General features: G+C 50.5%; 2 protein-coding genes across 2 annotated transcripts; both read right to left on the bottom strand.

The window, feature by feature from the left end:
• Positions 1-474: 474 nt before the first annotated feature.
• Positions 475-2276, bottom strand: LOC116747016 (melanoma-associated antigen B4-like). The gene is made up of 2 exons (XM_032618858.1): positions 2182-2276; positions 475-1579 (listed from the first exon to the last, which is right to left on the bottom strand). Exons 1-2 carry the CDS (start codon positions 2274-2276, stop codon positions 475-477), a joined length of 1200 nt encoding a protein of 399 aa, XP_032474749.1.
• Positions 2277-19264: 16988 nt separating this feature from the next.
• On the bottom strand, positions 19265-20968 carry LOC116747015 (melanoma-associated antigen B2-like). Its single transcript, XM_032618856.1, has 2 exons — positions 20837-20968; positions 19265-20791 (listed from the first exon to the last, which is right to left on the bottom strand). The coding sequence occupies exons 1-2, from the start codon at positions 20966-20968 to the stop codon at positions 19742-19744; spliced, it is 1182 nt and encodes a 393-aa protein (XP_032474747.1). The 3' UTR covers positions 19265-19741.
• Between the last annotated feature and the right edge of the window lie 2068 nt (positions 20969-23036).

Below are 23036 nucleotides of genomic sequence, written 5' to 3'. Positions count from 1 at the left end.
AGTTAAATGTCTTTTACTCTCTGTTTTCTCCATTTTTTGTTCCTAAATACTTTCTGTGGTCGCCTTTCACATTTCCATGACAATGTCTATTGCAGTGCCATATTTTCTACTTCTGAATCATACAGAAAATATAGATGGTTCGTGAATTCCTTTTACATATACCAAAAACTGTAACTTTAGAACTCTTTAAACAGCAATAAGTATGCAAGCAATGGTCATTCACAAATTCCTATTCTTAAGAAAACACACTCTCTATTACAAGAAAAAAAATTGGAAAAAACCTAAATCAATCAATCAATAATATATAGAAGTTAACTAGTTTAAAACAGGAAGATAAATAAGATCTATACTTTGTTCCCTCCACCCCTACTACTCTGCACTGTTTAGCAGCCTGACTGCTCTCTTCCAAAACGAAGCCAGCAAACTGCCCACGGCCTCCCTCCCTACATGTGGGAGGAGCTGCGGGCCTGGGCCCTAGAAAGGGGCTCTGCCCTCAGCAACAGCTGCAGCCCTGGCCGCAGCTCTCACCGCTGCTCTCTCTTCCTCATCTTTCAGAGCCTCCTCATAGAGATCTGGTAAGGCACTGGGGGCGGTACCGATGATCTTGGCCACAAACTCCAGCACTTTCATCTTGCTGGTTTCAGCGTGGGCTCTCGGGCCCCACAGAAACTCATAGCACGGAGGATCGCTGTCAGGCACCTGGCGGTACGTCAGGTACTTCTGCTGCACGAAATCTTCGCTGATGAGCCTCCTGGGATCCCCGAAGATCAGGTGCCTCCTCCCAGCGTGGTAACCCAACGCATTGAGGAATTTCCAGAGCTCCTCTTCGGTGGCACGGTTGCCCTTCGTGAAGATCGCGCCCAGGACAGTCATCAGGAGACCGGACGTGGGCATCCTGAACTCATCACTCGGACTTCTGTCGCTGGGGAGGGCCATCTTGCTGACGAGGGCGTAGGAGTGACTGCTGGGGTCGACTTCCTTCAGCTCGAGGCCAAAGACCGCCTCCATGATACCAGAGGCTCTGCTGAGGATCTGAGGGAAGTGCTTCTTGTACTTCTTGTTGAGAGTCTTCAGCAGTGCTGCCTGCAGGATGGGCTCCTTCGTTATGTACTTCTCCAGCAGGAACTCCACGAACATTGTGGACTTCCTGCTCAGAGGATCTCTGCAACTCCTGCGGGTGGAAGGTGCTGCCTGGGAGGTACCTGCACTTTTCTCATCTTGGCTCTGGGCACCCTCTTCAGATCCTGGGCATGAAACCCCTGCATCACGAGAGGTAGTGGCTGGGGCTCCCTGAGGCTCCTGGCGAGTGCCTGCTGCAGGGGAGCTCGGGGAAGTATCCCGAGAAACAGAAGCGGGGGAAGACGGCGACTCTTCTATCTCTTCTGCCGCCGCCGCTGCCTCCGCAGTGGCCTGGGCACCCTTGAGACTCTGAGTCTCCCCCTGGGCCTGGCGGCGTTTCTTGCGGGCATGGCGCTTGTTCCTCCGGGCATGGCGCTTGTTCCTCCGGCGTCGAGGCATGATGACACAGGTCAGGGCCAGCAGGCGGGAGTGTGCGCAGGAAGGCAGGCAACGAGGGCACCTGGGGGAGGGAAAAGGAGATGCTGTGAGCACCTTCAGAGGGGAGATTCCTCTCTGGTTTTAACCAAGGCCGCCTCTGCAGGGTCCTTGAGGGCACTGCTCGAGGACCCACAGGGCTCCTGTTCTCCTGCTCAGCCTGTCCCCTGTGACCCCTGTGGAGGACGGTAGAGTGAGCCTTGGGGCACAGCCAGCCAGCCCTGCCTGGGCGGTACGGGGGTGACAGTGGGGGCTGGCAGGGGAGGTAGGTCCCCACGGTTCCCATTCAGAGACGGGATGATAGTTGTTGGCAAGACTCCCCCAACCCCCTACCCCCCATCCCCTCTGCTGCTCTGAAGTTGACACCACCATCTTCCATGACACCCAGGAGGAGGAAAGGAGGGAGCGTTCAGCCCACCACCGAAGGGTCCTAGGACCCTCCCTCCTGCTGCCTGGTGGCTGCCCCTTCAGAACAAAGCTCTAACCTCCCTCGGACCTGGCAGAGGAATTTACGGGCAGTCTCAGCCTGACAGTCCTTTCTTGGCAGTCCAAGGGTTAACAGGAGGGAACGGGCCATATTCTCTCTTGTCCCTTCTCTTCGGGGTGGGTGACTCCCTTAATCCTCACTCGGGGTCCTCCCTGGACGGCCGGTGCAGCCTGGAGCTCCTCTTGCCCCGAGGGCCATCTGCTCGCACCAGTGCCGGCACCTCCTTGAGTCTCATTCGGAGGCAGTGAGGGTGACCACGCGGCCGCATGTGGCAGAGTTTTACCAAGCCTGCAGCGTGCGGCAGGCAGGTCGAGGCCCTGTGGCTGGCGGCCCCACTGGCCCTCACTCGGGGGCTTGGGCTGACTCTTGGGAGTGCTTAGGGACGCGCCTTCTGCTGGCCTGCACCTGTCCTCTCAGACAGCAGCCCTCCCTCCTCCGTGTGTGGCCAGAAGGAAGCGGCTGACAACAGGGGAGGGGTTCTGAGGTGCCCTTGCAACGAGGAGGACGGTTCTCGCCCTGACTCCTCCCCCCCGTGCCCTGGAAATCCTCCCTCTGCTGACCTGCGGCCAGCCCCTCAGGACAAGGCCCCCTCCTCCCTGCGTCTCCCGTGTCTGTCCGTCTGTCCGTCCGCGTTCGCACTGAGGGAGCCCCAGTCTTTAGACCTGCCCGGAGGCTCCCAGGCCGACGTCAGGGGCGGGGTCCGCGTGGCCGCCGTTCTGGGGTGTGGAGCCCCTCGGTCCCCGCGAGGCTCCCGTCCTTCACTCCACAGGGCCTGGGGCGCTCCCTCTACTGAGCTGAGCCAGGGTCCACCAGCCTCAGAGCGAGGCCTTCCTTGCCCGAGACCCCGCGGGGGAAGCGGATGGACTTTGGGCCTAACAGCCAGGCCCGAGCCTCTTGGGCCGAGAGCAGGGGCGGGGTCAGCGGGGCCTGTGTGGCCGCCTCTTTTCGGAGGGAATGGGGATTGGGGGTGTCGGGGGCGTGTCCCCGCACTTCTAACTGGGGTCACCTCACACCTTGACACCTGACGAGACGTGGCGCTCCTCGCGTGGCTCTCCTCCTGTGGCTCACCCTCGGTGGACGGCAGCTCTCAAAAATGGCGCGCCCCCACCGTGCGGTTAGGAGGACGTGACATCCGGTCATGCGCATCTGGGGTCCAGGAGGACAGCAGGGGCGGGGCCGGGGCGGGACAGGGCGGGGCCGGGGTGGGACAGGGCGGGGTGGGGGGTGGTTCCGGGGGAGCTTCCCGTAGGCCTGGCACGAGGGCCTTTCATTGACTCTTGGCGGGTCCTGGGACATTTCCCTCTGCTGAGCGGAGTCAGGAGGCGTCACAGCTTGGCTCTCATTTCTGTCGGCGCCCCCAGCCGGAAGTTTCTGGGGCCCTGAGCCTCACAGCCATGCCTGGGTCCCCCGAGACTGACAGTGAGGGCTCTTTGGGGCCCCCTCTTCTGTGGTGGATGCTGCTCTCAATCCTCTCTCTGTGTCTTCTCTTGACTCCCTGTAGGTGCTGGGCTACGTCCCGTCTTCTGACCTGAGGCCAAGGCCTCACATCAAAGACATCAACTCCCTGAGACGGCTGGTGTGAAGTGCGGGCACATCTCATTTGGACACTTCTGCCTGGAGCCTCCCAGAGATGGCTGCTGCAGGTAAGGTGAGCTGAGGGGAAAGGAGGCGAGACTCTCTTCTGTGGTTTGGAGCCCGTCAGGTCTCACTCAAGGTCCTCACATTGACTGCTGGCAGGGCCTGCGATTCCTTCCTTCTCTGGTATGAATCCATCCCTGTCCCCAACCACGCCCCACAGAATCCCAGAGGAGTTAGTGAAGGGGCGCCTTAGCCTGACAGTTCCCACTGTGGTCTCTCTTTGTTGACATCACGGGCGTTGCCCAAAAGTTCAGAAATGAATTTCTGTCCTTCTGTACAACTACTGTGTTACTTGCTTTTGTCTTTTAGTCCGTGTGCGATAGTCTATTAAGATGATCACTTAAAAAGGCCAGTTGTCATGCACTAAGAAAGTTTCAGATGGTTATTTCACAGCCTGTGGACCATACTGCCACATCCAGCCCAATCTTTGGTGTCCCACGCTCCTGGCATGCGGGCTCTGAAATGCTGCCTCAGATTCCTTCAGTGAAGCAGTAGAGATTCATGGTCCCAGAGCACAGTGGAAGAATCAAGGGCTCAACGTTATAGGCTTTTCTCTAATCAATCCTGTCATCTGCCTCTCTTGCAGGCTACAGACCTGTCTCCAATTCAGGGCATCCCCCTACCTGCCCACACTCAGGTTCCAGTTCAGTGGAGACTTATTGTCCCTCAGGGATTACTTAAGTTTTGTGTTTTTGTGTTTGTTAGTGTTTTTTCTTTATTCCTTCTGTAATGTTTCCATGGTTGATTTTGGGTACAGGAAAGAGTAGCCCGTGTTTGATTGTCATCACCTGCTATGGATGAGGTACTACATCTGTAAATAAATTAAGGAAAATCGACATTCTTACAATATCTGTGCCTCACAAATACACATAACATACTATTCTGGTTGAGACTTCTTTTTCCTAAGTCAATCAGGAAATTCTTATTGTTGCCTCCATGTAGATTATATACATTTTTGTATGGTTTCTTTCTAGGTATGTTTTTTATATTGTTGCTTTTGTTTATGGTGTATTATCTTTTTTCTGTTTTTTTTTGTTTTTCTTAAACAACTTAATTGGATTATAATTGTTTTACAATGGTGTGTTAGTTTCTGCTTCATAACAAAGTGAATCAGTTACACATATACACATGTTCCCATATCTTCTCCCTCTTGCATCCTCCCTATCCCACCCCTCTAGGTGGTCACAAAGCATTGAGCTGATCTCCCTGTGCTTTGCGGCTGCTTCTCACTAGCTATCTATTTTACGTTTAGTACCGTATATATGTCCATGCCACTCTTGCACTTTGTCCGAGTTTACCCTTCCCACTCCTCGTATCCTCAAGTCCATTCTCCAGTAGGTCTGCATTTTTATTCCCGTCTTGCCCCTAGGTTCTTCATGACCATTGTTTTTTTTTTTTTTTTAGATTCCATATATATGTGCTAGCATACGGTATTTGTATTTCTCTTTCTGACTTACTTCACTGTGTATGACAGTCTCTAGGTCCATCCACCTTGCTACACATACCTCAGTTCCGTTCCTTTTTATGACTGAGTAATATTCCACTGTATATATGTGCCACAGCTTCTTTATCCATTCATCTGTTGATGGACGCCTAGGTTGCTTCCATGTCCTGGCTATTGTAAATAGAGCTGCAGTGAATATTTTGGTACGTGACTCTTTTTGAATTATGGTTTTCTCAGGGTATGTGCCCAGTAGTGGGATTGCTACTGTCCCAACTATCATATGATAGTTCTATTTTTAGGTTTTTAAGGAACGTCCATTTTGTTTTCCATAGTGGCTATATCAATTTACATTCCCACCAACAGTGCAAGAGGGTTCCCTTTTCTCCACACCCTTTCCAGCATTTACTGTTTGTAGATTTTTTGATGATGGACATTCTGACCAGTGTGAGATGATATTGCATTGTAGTTTCGACTTGCATTTCTCTAATGATTAATGATGTTGAGCATTCTTTCATGTGTCTGTTGGCAAGCTATATGTGTTCTTTGGAGCCATGTCTGTTTAGGTCTTCTGCCCATGTTTGGATTGGTTTGTTTGCTTTTTTCATTTTGAGCTGCATGAGTTGCTTGTATGTTTTGGAGATCAATCCTTTGTCAGTTGCTTAAGTTTCAAATATTTTCTCCCATTCTGAGGGCTGTCTTTTCATCTTGTTTATGGTTTCCTTGGCTGTGCAAAAGCTTTTAAGTTTCATTAGGTCCCATTTGTTTGTTTTTGTTTTTATGTCCATTCCTCTAGGAGGTGGGTCACAAAGGGTTTTGCTGTGATTTATGTCATACAGTGTTCTGCCTATGTTTTCCTCTAAGAGTTTGATGGTGTCTGGCCTTACATTTAGGTCTTTAATCCATTTTGAGTTTATTTTTGTGTATGGTGTTAGGGAGTGTTCTAATTTCATTCTTGTACATGTAGCTGTCCAGTTTTCCCAGCACCAATTGTTGAAGAGGCTGTCTTTTCTCCACTGTATATTCTTGCCTCCTTTATCAAAGATAAGGTGACCATATGTGCGTGCGTTTATCTCTGGACTTTCTGTTTTGTTTCATTGATCAATATTTGTGTTTCTGTGCCAGTACCATACTGTCTTGTTCACTGTGGCTTTGTTGTATAGTCTAACGTCAGGGAGCCTGATTCCTCCAGCTCCGTTTTTCTTTCTCAAGATTACTTTGGCTCTTCGGGGTCTTTTGTGTTTCCATACAAATTGCGGAATTTTTTGTTCTAGTTCTGTGAAAAATGCCAGTGGTAGTTTGATAGGGATTGCACTGAATCTGTAGATTACTTTGGGTAGTAGAGTCATTTTCACAGTGTTGATTCTTCCGGTCCCAGAACATGGTATATCTCTCCATCTATTTGTATCATCTTTAATTTCTTTCATCAGTGTCTTATAATTTTCTGCCTACAGGTCTTTTGTCTCCTTAGGTAGCTTTATTCCTAGATATTTCATTCTTTTTGTTGCAATCGTGAATGGGAGTGTTTTCTTAACTTCAGTTTCAGATTTTTCATCATTACTGTATAGGAACGCAAGAGATTTATGTGCATTAATTTTGTATCCTGCTACTTTACCGAATTCATTGATTAGCTCTAGTAGTTTTCTGGTAGCATCTTCAAAGTTCTCTATGTTGAGTATCATGTCATCTGTAAACCGTGACAGCTTTACTTCTTCTTTTCCTATTTGAATTCCTTTTTCTTCTCTGATTGCTCTGGTTAAAACTTCGAAAAGTATGTTGAATAAGAGTGGCGCGAGTGGGCAATGCTGTCTTGTTCCTGATCTTCATGGAAATGGTTTCAGTTTTTCACCATCGAGCACGATGTTGGCTGTGGGTTTGTTATATATGGCCTTTATTATGTTGAGGAAAGTTCCCTCTATGCCTGCTTTCTGGAGGGTTTTTATCATCAGTGGGTGTTGAACTTTGTCAAAAACTTTCTCTGCGTTTATTGAGATGATCGTATGGTGTTTCTCCTTCAGTTTGTTAATATGGTGTATCACATTGATTGATTTGCATATATTGAAGAATCCTTGTATTCCTGGGATAAACCCCACTGGATCATGGTGTATGTTCCTTTTAATGTGCTGTTGGATTCTGTTTGCTAGTATTTTGTTGAGAATTTTTGCATCTATATTCTTCATCAGTAATATTGGCCTGTAGTTTTCTTTCTTTGTGACATCTTTGTCTGGTTTTGGTATCAGTGATGGTGGCCTCGTAGAATGAGTTTGGGAGTGTTCCTCCCTCTGTCATATTTTGGAAGAGTTTGAGGAGGATAGGTGTTAGCTCTTCTCGAAATGTTTGATAGAATTCGCTGTGAAGCCATCCAGCCCTTTGATGTTGTTTGTTGGAAGATTTTTTTTTTTTTTTTTTTTTTTTTTTGCGTTACGCGGGCCTCTCAATGTTGTGGCCTCTCCCGTTGCGGAGCACAGGCTCCGGACGCGCAGGCTCAGCGGCCATGGCTCACGGGCCCAGCCGCTCCGCGGCATGTGGGATCTTCCCGGACCGGGGCACGAACCCGTGTCCCCTGCATCGGCAGGCGGACTCTCAACCACTGCGCCACCAGGGAAGCCCTGGAAGATTTTTAATCGCAGTTTCAATTTCAGTGCTTGTGATAGGCCTGTTCATGTTTTTGATTTCTTCCTGGATCAGTCTCGCAAAGTTGTGCATTTCTAAGAATTTGTCCATTTCTTCCAGGTTGTCCATTTTATTGGCATAGAGTTGCTTGTAGTCATCTCTCATGATCGTTTGTATTTCTGCATTGTCAGGTGTTACCCTTTTTCATTTCTAATTTTATTGATTTGAGTCTTCTCACTTTTTTCTTGATAAGTCTGGCTAATGGTTTGTCAATTTTGTTTGTCTTCTCAAAGAAGCTGCTTTTAAATGTATTGATCTTTGCTATCATTTCTTTCATTTCTTTTTATTTACTTCTGATCTGATCTTTATGATTTCTTTTCTTCTGCTAACTTTGGGCTTTTTTGTTTTCTTTCTCTAATTGCTTTACGTGTAAGGTTAGGTTGTTTATTTGAGATTTCTCTTGTTTCTTGAGGTAGGATTTTATTGCTGCAAACTTCCCTCTCAGAACTGCTTTTGCTGCATCCCATAGGTTTTGGGTCATCAGGTTTCATTGTCATTTGTGTCTAGGTATTTTTTGATTTCCTCTTTGATTTCTTCAGTGATCTGTTGATTAAGTAGTGTGTTGTTTATCCTCCATGTTTTTGTATTTCTTACAGATTTTTTCCTGTGATTGATATATAGTCTCATAGCGTTGTGGTCGGAAAGATACTTGATACGATTTCAGTTTTCTTAAGTTTACCAAGGCTTGATTTGTGACCCAAGATGTGATCTGTCCTGGAGAATGTTCCAGGAGCACTTGAGAAGACTGTGTATTCTGTTGTTTGTGGATGGAATGTCCTATAAATATCAGTTAAATCCATCTTGTTTAAGGTATTTAAAGTTTGTGTTTCCTTATTTATTTTCATTTTGGATGATCTGTCCATTGGTGAAAGTGGGGTGTTAAAGTCCCCTACTCTGATTGTGTTACTGTCATTTTCCCCTTTTATGGCTGTTAGTCTTTGCCTTATGTATTGAGGTGCTCCTGTGTTGGGTGCATAAATATGTACAATTGTTATGTCTTCTTCTTTGATTGATTCCTTGATCATTATGTAGTGTCCTTCTTTGTCTCTTGTAATAGTCTTTGTTTTAAAGTCTATTGTGTCTGATATGAGGATTGCTACTCCAGCTTTCTTTTGGTTTCCATTTGCATGGAATATCTTTTTCCATCCCCTCACTTTCAGTCTGTGTGTCCCTTGGTCTGAAGTGGGTCTTTTGTAGACAGCATATAAACGGGTCTTGTTTTTGTATCCATTCAGCCAATCTGTGTATTTGGTTGGAGCATTTAGTTCATTTACATTTAAGGTAATTCTCGGTATGTACGTTCCTATTCCCATTTTCTTAATTGTTTTGGGTTTATTATTGTAGGTGTTTTCCTTCTGTTGTGTTTCCTGCCTAGAGAAGTTCCTTTAGCATTTGTTGTAAAGCTGGTCTGGTAGTGCTGAATTCTCTTAGCTTTTGCTTGTTTGTAAAGATTTTAATTTCTCCATGAAATCTGAATGAGATTCTTGCTGGGTAGAGTAATCTTGGTTGTAGGTTTTTCTCCTTCATCACTTTAAATATGTGCTGCCACTCCCTTCTGGCTTGCACAGTTCCTGCTGAAAGATAAGCTGTTAACCTTATGGGGATTCCCTTATGTGTTACTTGTTGTTTTTCCCTTGCTGCTTTTAATATTCTTTATTTAATTTTTGATCCTTTGATTAATATCTCTTTTGGTGTATTTCTTCTTGGATTTATCCTGTATGGGTCTCTGTGCTTCCTGGACTTGATTAACTCTTTCCTTTCCCATATTATGGAAGTTTTCAATTATAATCTGTTGAAATATTTTCTCAGTCGATTTCTTTTCCTCTTTTTCTTCTGGGACCAGTATAATTCGAATGTTTGTGTGTTTAATGGTGTTCTAGAGGTCTCTGAGATTGTCTTCAATTCTTTTCATTCTTCTTTCTTTCTTTTTTTTTTTTTTGGCGGTACACGGGCCTCTCACTGCTGTGGCCTCTCCCGTTGCGGAGCACAGGCCCAGCGGCCATGGCTCTTGGGCCCAGCCACTCCGTGGCATGCGGGATCCTCCTGGACTGGGCCCCGCACCCGTGTCCCATGCATCGGCAGGGGGACTCCGAACCACTGCGCCACCAGGGAAGCCCTCATTCTTCTTTCTTTATTCTGCTCTGCAGTAGTTATTCACAGTCTTTTATCTTCCAGGTCACTTATCCGTTCTTCTGCCTCAGTTATTCTGTTATTGATCCCTTCTAGAGAATTTTTAATTTCATTTATTGTGTTGTTCATCACTGTTTGTTTGCTCTTTAATTCTTCCAGGTCCTTGTCAAACGTTTCTTGTGTTTTCTCCATTCTATTTCCAAGATTTGGGATCATCTTTACTATCATTATTCTGAATTCTTTTTCAGGTAGACTGCCTATTTCCTCTCAATTTGTTAGGTCTGGTGGGTTTTTACCTTGCTCCTTCATCTGCTGTGTGTTTCTCTGTCTTCTCATTTTGCTTAATTTACTGTGTTTGGGGTCTCCTTTTTGCAGGCTGCAGGTTCGTAGTTCCCGTTGTTTTTGGTGTATGTCCCCAGTGGCTAAGGTTGGTTCAGTGGGTTGTGTAGGCTTCCTGGTGGAGGGGGCTAGTGCCTGTGTTCTGGTGGATGAGGCTGGATCTTGTCTTTCTGGTGGGCAGGTCCACGTCTGGTGGTGTGTTATGGGGTGTCTGTGGCCTTATTATGATTTTAGGCAGCCGCTGTGGTAATGGAATGGATTGTGTTCCTGTCTTGCTAGTTGTTTGCCATGAGGTGTCCAGCACTGTAACTTACTGGTCGTTGAGTGGAACTGGGTCTTGGCGTTGAGATGGATATCTCTGGGAGATATTTGTCATTTTATATGACGTGGAGCTGGGAGGTCTCTTGCAGACCAGTGTCCTGAACTTGGCTCTCCCACCTCAGTGGTATAGCCCTGACGCCTGTCTGGAGCACCAAGAGCCAGTCCTGCACACGCCTCAGAATAAAAGGGAGGGAAAAAAAGAAAGAAAGAAGATAAAATAAAATAAAATAAGTATTAAGAAAAAAATTTTTTAAGTAACAAAAAGAAAAATAGAGAGAACCCTAGGACAAATGGTAAAAGCACAGCTGTACAGACAAAATCACACACAGAAGCATACACACACACACTCACAAAAAATAGAAAAACGGAAAAAAAATGGATATCGTTGCTCCCAAAGTCCCCCTCCTCAATTTGGGATGATTCGTTGTCTATTCAGTTATTCCACAGATGCAGGGTACATCAAGTTGATTGTGGAGATTTAATCCGCTGCTCCTGAGGCTGCTGGGAGAAATTTCCCTTTCTCTTCTTTGTTCGCACAGCTCCCAGGGTTCAGTTTTGGATTTGGCCCCAACTCTGCCTGTAGGTCGCCTGAGGCCGTGTGTTCTTCGCTCAGACAGGGGTTAAAGGAGCAGCTGCTTCGGGGGCTCTGGCTCACTCAGGCCGGGGGGAGGGAGGCATACGGATGCGGGGTGAGCCTGCAGCAACAGAGGCCGGTGGGAAGTTGCACCAGCCCTATGCGCACCCTGCATTCTCCCGGGGAAGTTGTCCCTGGATCACGGGACTCTGGCACTGGCGGGCTGCACAGTCTCCCGGGAGGGGAGGTGTGGAGAGTGACCTGTGCTTGCACACAGGCTTCTTGGTTGCTGCAGCAGCAGCCTTAGCGTCTCATGCCCGTCTCTGGGGTCCGCAGTGATAGCTGCGGCTCGCGCCCATCTCGAGCTCCTTTAAGCAGTGCTCTGAATCCCCTCTCGTGCACCAGGAAACAAAGAGGGAAGAAAGTCTCTTGCCTCTTCGGCAGCTCCATACTTTTTCCCTGACTCCGTCCTGGCTAGCCGTGGCGCACTAACCCCTTCAGGCTGTGTTCACGCAGCCAACCCCAGTCCTCTCCCTGGCTTCCGACCTCCGAAGCCCGAGCCTCAGCTCCTACCTCCCACCTGCCCCGGCGGGTGAGCAGACAAGCCTCTCGGGCTGGTGAGTGCTGGTCGGCACGGATCCTCTGTGCAGGAATATCTCTGCTCTGCCCTCCGCACCCTGTTGCTGGGCTCTCCCCCGCGGCTCCGAAGCTTCCCCCTCTGCCACCCGCAGTCTCTGCCCGCGAAGGGGCTTCTAGTGTGTGGAAACCTTGCCTTCTTCACAGCTCCCTCCCACTGGTGCAGGTACCGTCCCTATCCTTTTGTCTCTCTTTATTCTTTTTTCTTTTGCCCTGCCCAGATACGTGGGGAGTTTCTTGCCTTTGGGGAGGTCTGAGGTCTTCTGCCAGCATTCAGTAGGTGTTCTGTAGGAGTTGTTCCACGTGTAGATGTACTTCTGGTGTATCTGTGGGGAGGAAGGTAATCTCCGCGTCTTACTCCTCCGCCATCTTCCCAATGCCTTATCTCTGCTTACAAAACCTATTACCCTTCAGTTACTTCTCATTCATACCTCTCCCTAGCCCCGGGCAACCATCAGTCTGATTTCTGTCTCTATGAATTTGCTTATCCAGGACAATTGGTATAAACGGTGTCATATAATATGTGACCTTTTGTTTCTGGCTCCTTTCATTTATCATTTATCATTTATCATAATGTCTCCAAGGTTCATCCGTGGTCTCTCAGTTATCCGTACTTCATTCCTTTTTATGACTGAATACTACTCCATTGTAAGAATATACCACATTTTGTTTGTCCGTTCATTCAGTGATGGGAATTTTGGGTTTGCATTTTTTGGCTTTTATGAATAATGTTTCTTTGAATAGTTGGGTACAAAGATTTGTTTGAATACAGTTTTTAAGTTATTTTGGTTATATACCTAGGAATGGAATTGCAGGGTCATACGGTAATACTTTGTTTAAATTTGAGGAACTACCAAACTGTTTTCCAAAGAGGCTGAACCATTTGACATTCTTACCAGCAATGTATGAGGGATCCGGTTTCTTCATATCCTCACAAACACTTGTTATCTTCCATTTTTATAACCAACCTAGTGAAATGGTATCCCACTGTGTCTTTTTTGTATACATTTCCCTAGTGACTAATGATATTGAGCAACTTTTCATGTACTGTTCGGCCACTGGTATATCCTTTTTGTAGAAATGTCTATTCAGGTCCTCATCTCCAACTTACGAGGGAGGCTTTGGATATTGACCTCCTAGGTGAGCTCACTCATTGGTGTATTTATTCAGAGGCCAGTCTCAACACACCATTAACAGATTCCAGAGTTGGACTTGAGGGCACACTGGGGAAGTCTCAGGAGAAAGGAGCCCTAACGTGGGAAAGTGCTGGCGCTGAACACACGTGCTGGGACCAGGGCAGTGAGCTTTCAAGGAACCCTGGCGCGAGGGGCAGGAGGACTGTAGATAAATGAAGCCCACAGACAATCCCCAAATTACGGTTTACTCTTGTGTTAACCTTCCTTCATCAGGACCGTTTATAGTCCTTTGGCTACAGGGTTTTTTGTTTGCTTGCTTGCTTTTTATTGTTTAAATTGCCTGAAATACAGTTTGAAGTAGTGAGGAGACAAGTGAATTAAAGGATACTAGGTCTGCCTCAGGCCGGGAAGAGTGGAACAGTGTGGCCTCTAGACGAATTCAGACCAAGGGTCTACTCCCAGCTCCGTCACAAGTCTTGTGAACTTGAGAAAATTGCAAGTTCATCATCTGCAAAGTGAGTCTGATAAGCCCTACCTTGTAGAGCTGTTGTAATATACGTGATGTTTGTAAAGCACTTGCAACAATGGTCTTTAAAGAATGGCATCTATTACTACGATGACTATGACCCCAGGCCATGATACCAACTCTTTGGGATTTTTTTCTTTAATCTCACGAGATGTCAGAAAATACGATTACGCAGCACCTTTGGAACGAACAAAACTGCTTAGACAGTGAAACTATGTAAAATTTCCCCATTTGTAAATATGTCATTTGAGTGTAGAGGGATCTCTCCCAGCTGGATGCTACTCAGAGGTTCTAGAATTTGTGTCAAGGACCAGCAACTTCCCTCCCAGGTGCCTTTTCATTGAAACCACCCCTATTTTCATTATAATTTCACCACCACCAAAAATTGTAGCCTTCATTTGGAGTTCCCCAGATTACACTTAAGGTAAGCAGTAGAACATCCCTTTAATGGAGTGGCCTCTGGCCCTTTGACCCCAGTGCAAAGAGTGCTATCACAGTGGCTTCTTGACCTCTCACTTCAAGGAAGTATCATCCTTGTTTCTCAGAAACTCCCTGGAGGCGATGGGACTAAAACACCTAGTTTGTGCACTGTGCTCACCTGCACTGGGACGGGAACACGGAAGCCATTTTATTCCTGCCCCGGGTGGAGATTCTCTCTGTTTTACCCACAGTCCCAAAGTAAAAATTCAGGGTCAGCTTCCATTCCAGTCTTGAGTCTGTCAGCTCTGAGGCCCACCATCTAAGGGTCCCACCCTCCCCCACCACAATTCACTCAGCCTCATTTAGCCCACCATCCCGCCTAACTTGAAATCACCTCCTCAAGGGAACTGCAGTGTCCCAAAGCTCCAGACTTCCTTGCTTCAGAGCATTTACACTTGACTGCTCTCATCTGGAACCTCCTCTCTTTCTCACCCCTTGTTTTAACTTGCCATTTATTTAGGTCTCAGAGTGTGTCTCACCATCTTCTTGATATGGCAGCAGCTCCTAGGCTCTGAAGGTCTCTGGACAGTGGCTCAGTCTTCTTTTACTTACCATCCCCAGTTCTGCCACGTAGCCTTCCAAAGAGTAGATGCTCAATTAATGGTTGGGAATAAGAGTGGCAACGATAAGGATGTCTGCTTTACTATTGTTTAATTTCTCTCACAATCTTGAATAATGTAAGAAAACATCTTTCAGTTTTACAAAAAGAAGCACTAAAAGTATAAAACAAACCAAAAATGTACCACCATTTACTCTTCTTCTTTTCTTTTCTTTACTTGATCCACATGATTTTACTGCCGAGTCTATTCACAGTTCCATGGAAATCCCTCTTCCATTGCTGTGTTTTCTTGTTCTAGGTCATAAAAAGGAATGGAAGGTTTCTAAATTGGTTTTATGAAATATCAAAACTTTAACTTGTACCTGGTAAAAGTAATGAATATGCGATCCATACTGTCACCAGCAGAATGGCAATTTCCTGGGCTCTTGCCCTCCCAAAGAGGAAGAATCCAGTCGAGAAGCGTAGAGCAGTTTTAAGTAGCAAGAGTTCAGTTAAGCAGAGCAAAGTTACGCTCCCGAGAAAGCAGGAGAGCGGGCTGTCTGGAAACCAGAAGCAGCCCCGCAATGGGGTAGGGCTGTGTTTTGTAGAGTGGTGGTCCCTCCCTGTGTCCTGTGTTATTTGACTGACGAGTCTATTGACAGCTTTAGGCTATATCACTTTCCTGCTAGTATGCAGACACTTACCCATAAGCACCCAAGCAGAACCCATGGGGTGAGGCGGGGAAGCAAAAGCCGCAATGCTAAGTTATTACAAATGAGGCGTAATGAACCCTGGGTTACCTTGAGTCACCTTGTAGGTCTTGGTGCGCCTGCGTCAACCTGTGCTGGCGGTTTTGTCTTGCTTGGTCCTGGTATGGCTGGAAACCTAGCAGTGGTCCTTGACCATGACAGGCAGGATCTCTGGGCATGCTGCAACCACCAGTGTCCAGGTAGGGGAGGGAAAGGTGAACCGTCCAGGATGGGGCAGGCCCGCTCATCTGTGACTCGCTATCCTCATCTTGGCTCTGGGCACCCTCATCAGATCCTGGGCATGAAACCTCTGCATCACAAGAGCTCGTGGCTGGGGCTCCCTGAGGCTCCTGGTGAGTGCCAGCAGCAGGGGAGCTCGGGGGAGTACCCCTAGAAACAAGCGGAGTAGGAGGGCGACTCTTGTATCTCTTTTGCTGCCGCTGCCTCAGTGGCCTGGGCACCCTTGAGACTCTGAGTCTCCCCGTGGGCCTGGTGGCGTTTCTCGCGGGCACGGCGCTTGCTCTTCCGGCCCCGAGGCATGATGACACAGGTCAGGGCCCGCAGGTGGGAGTGTGGGCAGGAAGGCAGGCAACGAGGGCACCTGGGGGAGGGACAAGGAGATGCTGTGAGCACCTTCAGCGGGGAGATTCCTCCCTGGCTTTAACCAAGGCCGCCTCTGCAGGGTCCTTGAGGGCACTGCTCGAGGACCCACAGGGCTCCTGTTCTCCTGCTCAGCCTGTCTCCTGAGACCCCTGTGGAGGACGGTAGAGTGAGCCTTGGGCTACAGGCTGCCAGCCTACCTGAGTGTCACTGGGGTGACAGAAGGGGCTGCCAGTGGGACGTTCCGTGTTCTCGGGCGGGGAGTCTGCTCAGTTCATCTTCGGGATCTTTAGGTGGACGGCAGCCAGGGCCTGGGCTTCCTCCCCTCCGTTGCTGTGCCGTTGACACCTCAGTGATCCCGGGGACCCATGAGGAGGAAGTGAGGGGTGGCCCAGCTCACCGGCCTGACAGGGGGAACACAGTACTGACAGCTCTGTGGAGTCCTTTCTATCCTGGGATCACTGGGTCCTCAGTCCCTATTCAGTGCTCCCAGTTGGCTTCACGTAGGGCCTGGGACCCACCCTTCTGCCCTCTGATGGCTTTACCTTCAGGCTAAGGGTCTCACCTCCCTCAGACCTGATGTAAAGGAGCCTCGGCCCGACTGCCCTGTCCTGAGCCTTCAAGTGCTGAAAGCAGGGGCAAGGCTAGACTCTTTGTCGTCCCCACAGCTCAGCAGGTGGGGCATGTTCCCCCTAGTCGTCACTCAGGGTTCTCAGTTTGACTCCTGGGAAGGCCTGTGGCTCCTGTCTGTTTACCTGAGGACATGTGCTCATAGAAAGGCCCACCGCTCTCTGAGAGCCAACAGAAGAAAGTGAGGGTAGCCTGATGTCCCACGTCTACCTGTGGTCTCTGAAGGCAGGAAGCTGGGGCCGGCAGATCCAGGCCTTATTATGCTTGGCCGCGCCGGTCCTCACTCAGGCCCTTCCTCAGCTTGACTCCTGGGAAGACCTATAATTTCTCCCCCTCTTCACCTATTACTGTCCCCACTTCTCTGTCACCCTGGGAGGAGTTAAGGGTTGCCTCTGCTCGGCCTGACATCTCTCCAGGCGTCTCCCAGGACTGACAGCAGGGGAGAGATGATGTGCTGCCCCCATCGTTACGGTTTTCATGTTCCGCTCCAGCCTTAGGTCCTCACCCCAACTCCTAGCACAACCTGGAAATGTCCCCTGTGCTGAGTCAGCCAGCCTCGGAGCAAAGTCCTCACCACCCTGAGTCCCCAGAAGTAGAAGTCAGAGTAGGCCACGTGTAGCCACAGCTATTTCTGAGGGGCTTCTGAGGACTAACACAGAGGGCAAGATTCCCCGGGCTCCGCTCTTCTGGGGTTTGTGACCTCTATAGTCCTCACTCTGTCAGGATCTGGGACTCTTCCCTCTACCGACCTGAGTCCTCCAGAGCCGGAGGCAAGTGGGTGACACATCGAACTACCCCTGCCTGGGGCTTCCCCGGGCCGAAAGGGTGGTGGGGCTATGCGTGTGTTCCTCTCTCTTTTCGGTTGTGCGTTCCCTTTGGTCCTCGCTCAGAGTCCTTACGCTGGCTCTTCCCGTGACCTAGAGAGGCCTGTGCTCTCATACTACAGCCTTTAATTCCCCGAGACCACCTAGGAGGATGTGAGGGTTGCCTCACGTGGGCATGACTGCCTGTGGTCACTCATGGCCGACAGTAAGTGCGGGATTCTGTGGCGTCCCCACTTTTATGATTTGGGTGGTTCCCTCAGTCCTCACGGTCCTCTGCTCGACTCTTGGCATGACCTGGAATTCCTCCCTGTGCTCCCCTGAGGCTGGCCTCTGGGACCAAGTGCCTCATCTACCTGAGACGCTCTAAAAGGAAAGGCGTGGGGCGCATCATGCCAACATTCCTGGATTTGCCAAGGGGAGGTGTCCAGTGGCAGGGCTCTGCTCTAGGTGGAGTCCCTTTATCCTCATTTAGAGTCACTAGATTTCCAGTCTCTGCTGAGTGAGGCTGTTCCCCACAGACCAAGGCCCTCGCCTCCCCGAGACCACCCCCAGTGGAAAGAGGGGGCAGGTCAGCCAGAAAGCTTTGTCCTGGGCCTCCTGGGGCTGACCTCAGGGGCGGGACTCTGCATTCTCCTCTGTTCCGGAGTGAGTGGTCCTCTTGCTCCTCATTCAGGGTCCTCATCGTGATGCCTGACCAGACCGAGGACTCCACCCTCCACTCCCCTGAAGCTGTGCTCCTCAGAACAAAGGCATTACCTTCTTGGGAATTCTGAATCGGAAGTCAGGATGAACCAGATCTGTCCAAAGCTGTCGGGGTCTTCTGAGGAGCAGGACTTTACAAGGCCCCACTCTTCTGGAGTCAAGTGGCCCCTCAGTCCTAACTCAGGTTTCTTACCTTGACTTCAGGTAGCATATGGGACTCCACCCTCCCTACTGTCTGTCTGCCAGCCTCAGGCCAAGGCTTTCACCTTCCTGAGACACCAGAAGGGGAGATAAGAGACCTATTCCCTGGCTACCCCTGACGGGGGGGCCTCTGTGTGGTCCCCTTTGTTATGGGGAGTCCCCTCATCGGCACCCTGTGTCCTCACCCTGAAGCAAATTAAGGCCGGTTAGGATCTCCTGCTTGGGCAGCATTGGAGATGCTGCCACAAGACCAAGGAACTCACTTCCCTGAGAACCTCTCCACCCTTGCCCCGGAGGAAAAGAAGGGGTACCTTCAGACAGACAGCTCTGCGCATGGCCACACAAGGGAGAAAGCAGGGTAGGCTTTGTGGGGCCCCCTTCTGTTCTAAGGTCCTCACCTTGAGTAACTATCAGAGGCTGGGACTCCTCCCTCCACTGACCTGAGGACACAGCTCTTAAACCAAGGCTTTTATGTCCCTGAGAAACTTGAAGAGTAAATGAGGAGATGCTGATCTTTTCAGGGTATCTGACATTGCATATGTAGAAGACCCCATTGTCACCGAAAATTTTTCTTTTTATTCATACCATTCACTTATTCAGCGTTACTGTTACTGTATTCCAAAACAGTGCTTTGGGAACAGGGCCCCTTTTATCCCATGAGATACATTTTGGAGTGGTGAGAAGAAAAATGAATTAAAAGACATAAGGTCTGGCTTAGGCTGGGAGGAGTGGAAGAGTGTAGGCTCTAGACTATTGCAGACCGGGGACTAGACCCAGCAAGGTCACTTAATCAGTCTTGTGAACTTGAGAAATCTGCAAGTTATTCACCTATAAAGGGAGTCTGCTAAATCCTATCCTGCGTGAATGTTGGAATGTTATGTACTACATGTAAAGCAGTGGCATACTCATTAAGAAATATTGGGTTTTTGATGAATGGCAGTTATGATATGATTATTATGAACCCCCAAAATACCACCCTCCCATCAGTTTATTTTTAATCCAGTAGGTAGCAGAGAATATGCAGTGCACTAGGGCAAAAGAAACAAATACTCACAAATGAGCTAAATCAGTCAAAGTATCTTTTATTTCTACCAAAAGAAAAGTTTAAACAAAGTAAGGCAAACCACGAGTTAAATGGCTTTTACTCTCTGTTTTCTCCATTTTTTGTTCCTAAATATTTTCTGTGGTCGCCTTTCACATTTCCATGAAAATCTCTATTGCAGTGCCATGTTTTCTACTTCTGGATCATACAGAAAATATAGATGGTTCGTGAATTTCTTTTACATATACCAAAACCGTAACTTTAGAATTCTTTAAACAGCAATAAATATGCAAGCAATGTCATTCACGAATTCCTATTCTTAAGAAAACACACTACAAGAAAAAAAATTTGAAAAAAACCTAAATCAATCAATCAATAATATGTAGAAGTTACTAGTTTAAAACAGGAAGAGAAATAAGATCTATACTTTGTTTCCTGCACCCCTACTAGTCTGCACTATTTAGGAGCCTGACTGCCCTCTTCCAAAACAAAGTGAGCAAACTGCCTGCGGCCTCCCTCCCTACATGTGGGAGGAGCTGCGGGCCTGGGCCCTGTAATGGGCTCTGCCCTCAGCAACAGCTGCAGCCCTGGCCGCGGCTCTCACCGCTGCTCTCTCTTCCTCATCTTTCAGAGCCTCCTTATAGAGATCTGGGAAGGCACTGGGGACGGTACCGGTGGACTTGGCCACAAACTCCAGTACTTTCATCTTGCTGGTTTCAGCGTGGGCTCTCGGGCCCCACAGGAACTCATAGCGCGGAGGATCGCTGTGGCGCACCTGGCGGTAAGTCAGGTACTTTTGCTGCACGAAATATTTGCTGATGAGCCTCCTGGGCTCCCCAAAGATGGAGTGACTCCTCCCAGCATACACACCCAACGCATTGAGGAATTCCCAGATCTCCTCCTCAGTGGCACGGTTGCCCTTCGTGAAGATCTCGCCCAGGAGAAGCATCAGGAGACCGGACGTGGGCAGCCCCGACTCATCACTCAGACCTCCCTCGCTGGGGAGGGCCAGCTTGCTGATGAAGGCGTAGGAGTGACTGCTGGGGTCGACTTCCTTCAGCTCGAGGCCAAAGACCACCTCCATGATCTCAGAGGCTCTGCTGAGGATCTCAGGGAAGTGTTTCTCGTACTTGTTGACAGTCTTCAGCAGTGCCGCCTGTGGGATGGAATCCGTCATCTTGTACTTCTCCAGCATGAACAGCACCAACGTCGCGGCCTTCCTGTTCAGAGGATCTCTGCATATGCGGTGAGTGCAAGGTGCTGCCTGGGAGGAACTTTCACTTTTCTCATCTTGGCTCTGGGCACCCTCTTCAGATCCTGGGCATGAAACCCCTGCATCACGAGAGCTAGTGGCCGGGGTTCCCTGAGGCTCCTGGCGAGTGCCAGCAGCAGGGGAGCTCGGGGGAGTACCCCAAGAAACAGAAGCTGGGGAGGAGGGCGACTCTTGTATCTCTTCTGCCGGCGCCCCTGCTGGCGCCCCTGCCGCCGGCGCCACTGCCGCCGCCGCCGCCGCCGCCGCTGCCGCCGCCGCCGCCGCCGCTACCGCCGCCGCCGCCGACGCCGCCGCCGCCTCCGCCGCCGCCGCCGCCGCCGCCGCCGCCGCCGCCGCCGCAGCCTCCGCCGCCGCTGCCGCCGCCTCCACCTCTGCCGCCTCTGTGGCCTGGGCACCCTTGAGACTCTGAGTCTCCCGCCGGGCCCGGTGGCGTTTCCTGCGGGCACGGCGCTTTCGCTTCCGGCCTCGACGCATGATGACAAAGGTCAGGGCCAGCAGGCAGGACTGTGTGCAGGAAGGCATGAAGGAGGGCACCTGGGGGAGGGACAAGGAGATGCTGTGAGCACCTTCAGCGGGGAGATTCCTCCCTGGCTTTAACCAAGGCCGCCTCTGCAGGGTCCTTGAGGGCACTGCTCGAGGACCCACAGGGCTCCTGTTCTCCTGCTCAGCCTGTCCCCTGAGACCCCTGTGGAGGACGGTAGAGTGAGCCGTGGGGCACAGCCAGCCAGCCCTGCCTGAGCGGTACTGGGGTGACAGTGGGGGCTGGCAGGGGAGGTAGGTGCCCACAGTTCCCATTCAGAGTCGGGATGATAGTTGTTGGCAAGACTCCCCCAACCCCCTACCCCCCATACCCTCTGCTGCTCTGAAGTTGACACCACCATCTTCCATGACACCCAGGAAGAGGAAAGGAGGGAGCGTTCAGCCCACCACCGAAGGGTCCTAGGACCCTCCCTTCTGCTGCCTGGTGGCTGCCCCTTCAGAACAAAGCTCTAACCTCCCTCGGACCTGGCAGAGGAAATTACGGGCAGTCTCAGCCTGACAGTCCTTTCTTGGGAGTCTAAGGGTTGACAGGAGGGAACGGGCCATATTCTCTCTTGTCCCTTCTCTTCGGGGTGGGTGACTCCCTTAGTCCTCACTCGGGGTCCTCCCTGGACGGCCGGTGCAGCCTGGCGCTCCTCTTGCCCCGAGGGCCATCTGCTCGCACCAGTGCCGACACCTCCTTGAGTCTCATTCGGAGGCAGTGAGGGTGACCACGCGGCCGCATGTGGCAGAGTTTTACCAAGCCTGCAGCGTGCGGCAGACAGGTCGAGGCCCTGTGGCTGGCGGCCCCACTGGCCCTCATTCAGGGGCTTGGGCTGACTCTTGGGAGTGCTTAGGGACGCGCCTTCTGCTGGCCTGCACCTGTCCTCTCAGACAGCAGCCCTCCCTCCTCCGTGTGTGGCCAGAAGGAAGCGGCTGACAACAGGGGAGGGCTTCTGAGGTGCCCTTGCGACGGGGAGGACGGTCCTCACCCTGACTCCTCCCGTGCCCTGGAAATCCTCTCTCTGCTGACCTGCGGTCAGCCCCTCAGGACAAGGCCCCCTCCTCCCTCGGTCTCCCGCGTCTGTCCATCCGTCCACGTTCGCACTGACGCAGTGAGGGAGCCCCTCAGTCCCCACGAGGATCCCGTCCTTCACTCCACAGGGCCTGGGGCGCTCCCTCTACTGAGCTGAGCCAGGGTCCACCAGCCTCAGAGCGAGGCCTTTCTTGCCCGAGACCCCGCGAGGGAAGCGGATGGACTTTGGGCCTAACAGCCAGGCCTGAGCCTCTGGGGCCGAGAGCAGGGGCGGGGTCAGCGGGGCCTGTGTGGCCGACTCTATTCGGAGGTAATGGGGATTGGGGGTGTCGAGAGTGTGTCCCCGCACTTCTAACTGGGGCCACCTCACACTTTGACACCTGACGAGACGTGGCACTCCTCCCGCGGCTCACCGTCGCCGGACGTTAGCTCTCAAAAATGGCCTCGCCCCCACAGCGTGGTTAGGAGGAAGTCACTTCCGGTCATGCGCATGGGCTCCAGGAAGACAGCAGGGACAGGACGGAGGACGGGGGGCGGGGGGTGGGGTGGGGTGTGGTTCCGGGGAAACTTCCCGCAGGCCTGGCACGAGGGCCTTCCATTGACTCTTGGCGGGTCCTGGGACATTTCCCTCTGCTGAGCTGAGTCAGCAGGCGTCACACCTTTGTTCTCATTTCTGTCAGCGCCCTCAGCCGGAAGTATCTGGGGCCCTGAGCCTCACAGCCATGCCTGGGTCCCCCGAGACTGACAGTGAGGGCTGTTTGGGGCCCCCTCTTCTGTGGTGGATGCTGCTCTCAATCCTCTCTCAGTGTCTTCTCTTGACTCCCTGTAGGTGCTGGGCTACCTCCCGTCTGCTGACCTGAGGACAAGGCCTCACATCAAAGACATCAACTCCCTGAGACTGCTGGTGTGAAGTCTGCTGGTCTCACTCAGTTGTTGCCAAGACTCCCCCCGCCCCCACTCCCTCCCCTCTGTTGCTCTGAAGTTGAC

The sequence above is a fragment of the Phocoena sinus genome, chromosome X (assembly GCF_008692025.1).
Source record: "Phocoena sinus isolate mPhoSin1 chromosome X, mPhoSin1.pri, whole genome shotgun sequence".
Lineage (NCBI taxonomy): Eukaryota > Metazoa > Chordata > Mammalia > Artiodactyla > Phocoenidae > Phocoena > Phocoena sinus.
Note: the sequence above shows the minus strand (reverse complement) of the source record. Positions and strands in the feature narration are given on the sequence as shown.

Coding starts and splice junctions, on each gene's coding strand:
- LOC116747016 (XM_032618858.1), bottom strand. CDS start 2,276: ATGAGACTCAAGGAGGTGCCGGCACTGGTGCGAGCAGATGGCCCTCGG. Junction 1,580..2,181: donor CCGTCCAGGGAGGACCCCGA/GTGAGGATTAAG, acceptor TCCCTCCCCCAG/GTGCCCTCGTTGCCTGCCTT.
- LOC116747015 (XM_032618856.1), bottom strand. CDS start 20,968: ATGCGTCGAGGCCGGAAGCGAAAGCGCCGTGCCCGCAGGAAACGCCAC. Junction 20,792..20,836: donor CGGCGGCAGCGGCGGCGGAG/GCTGCGGCGGCG, acceptor GCGGCGGCGGAG/GCGGCGGCGGCGTCGGCGGC.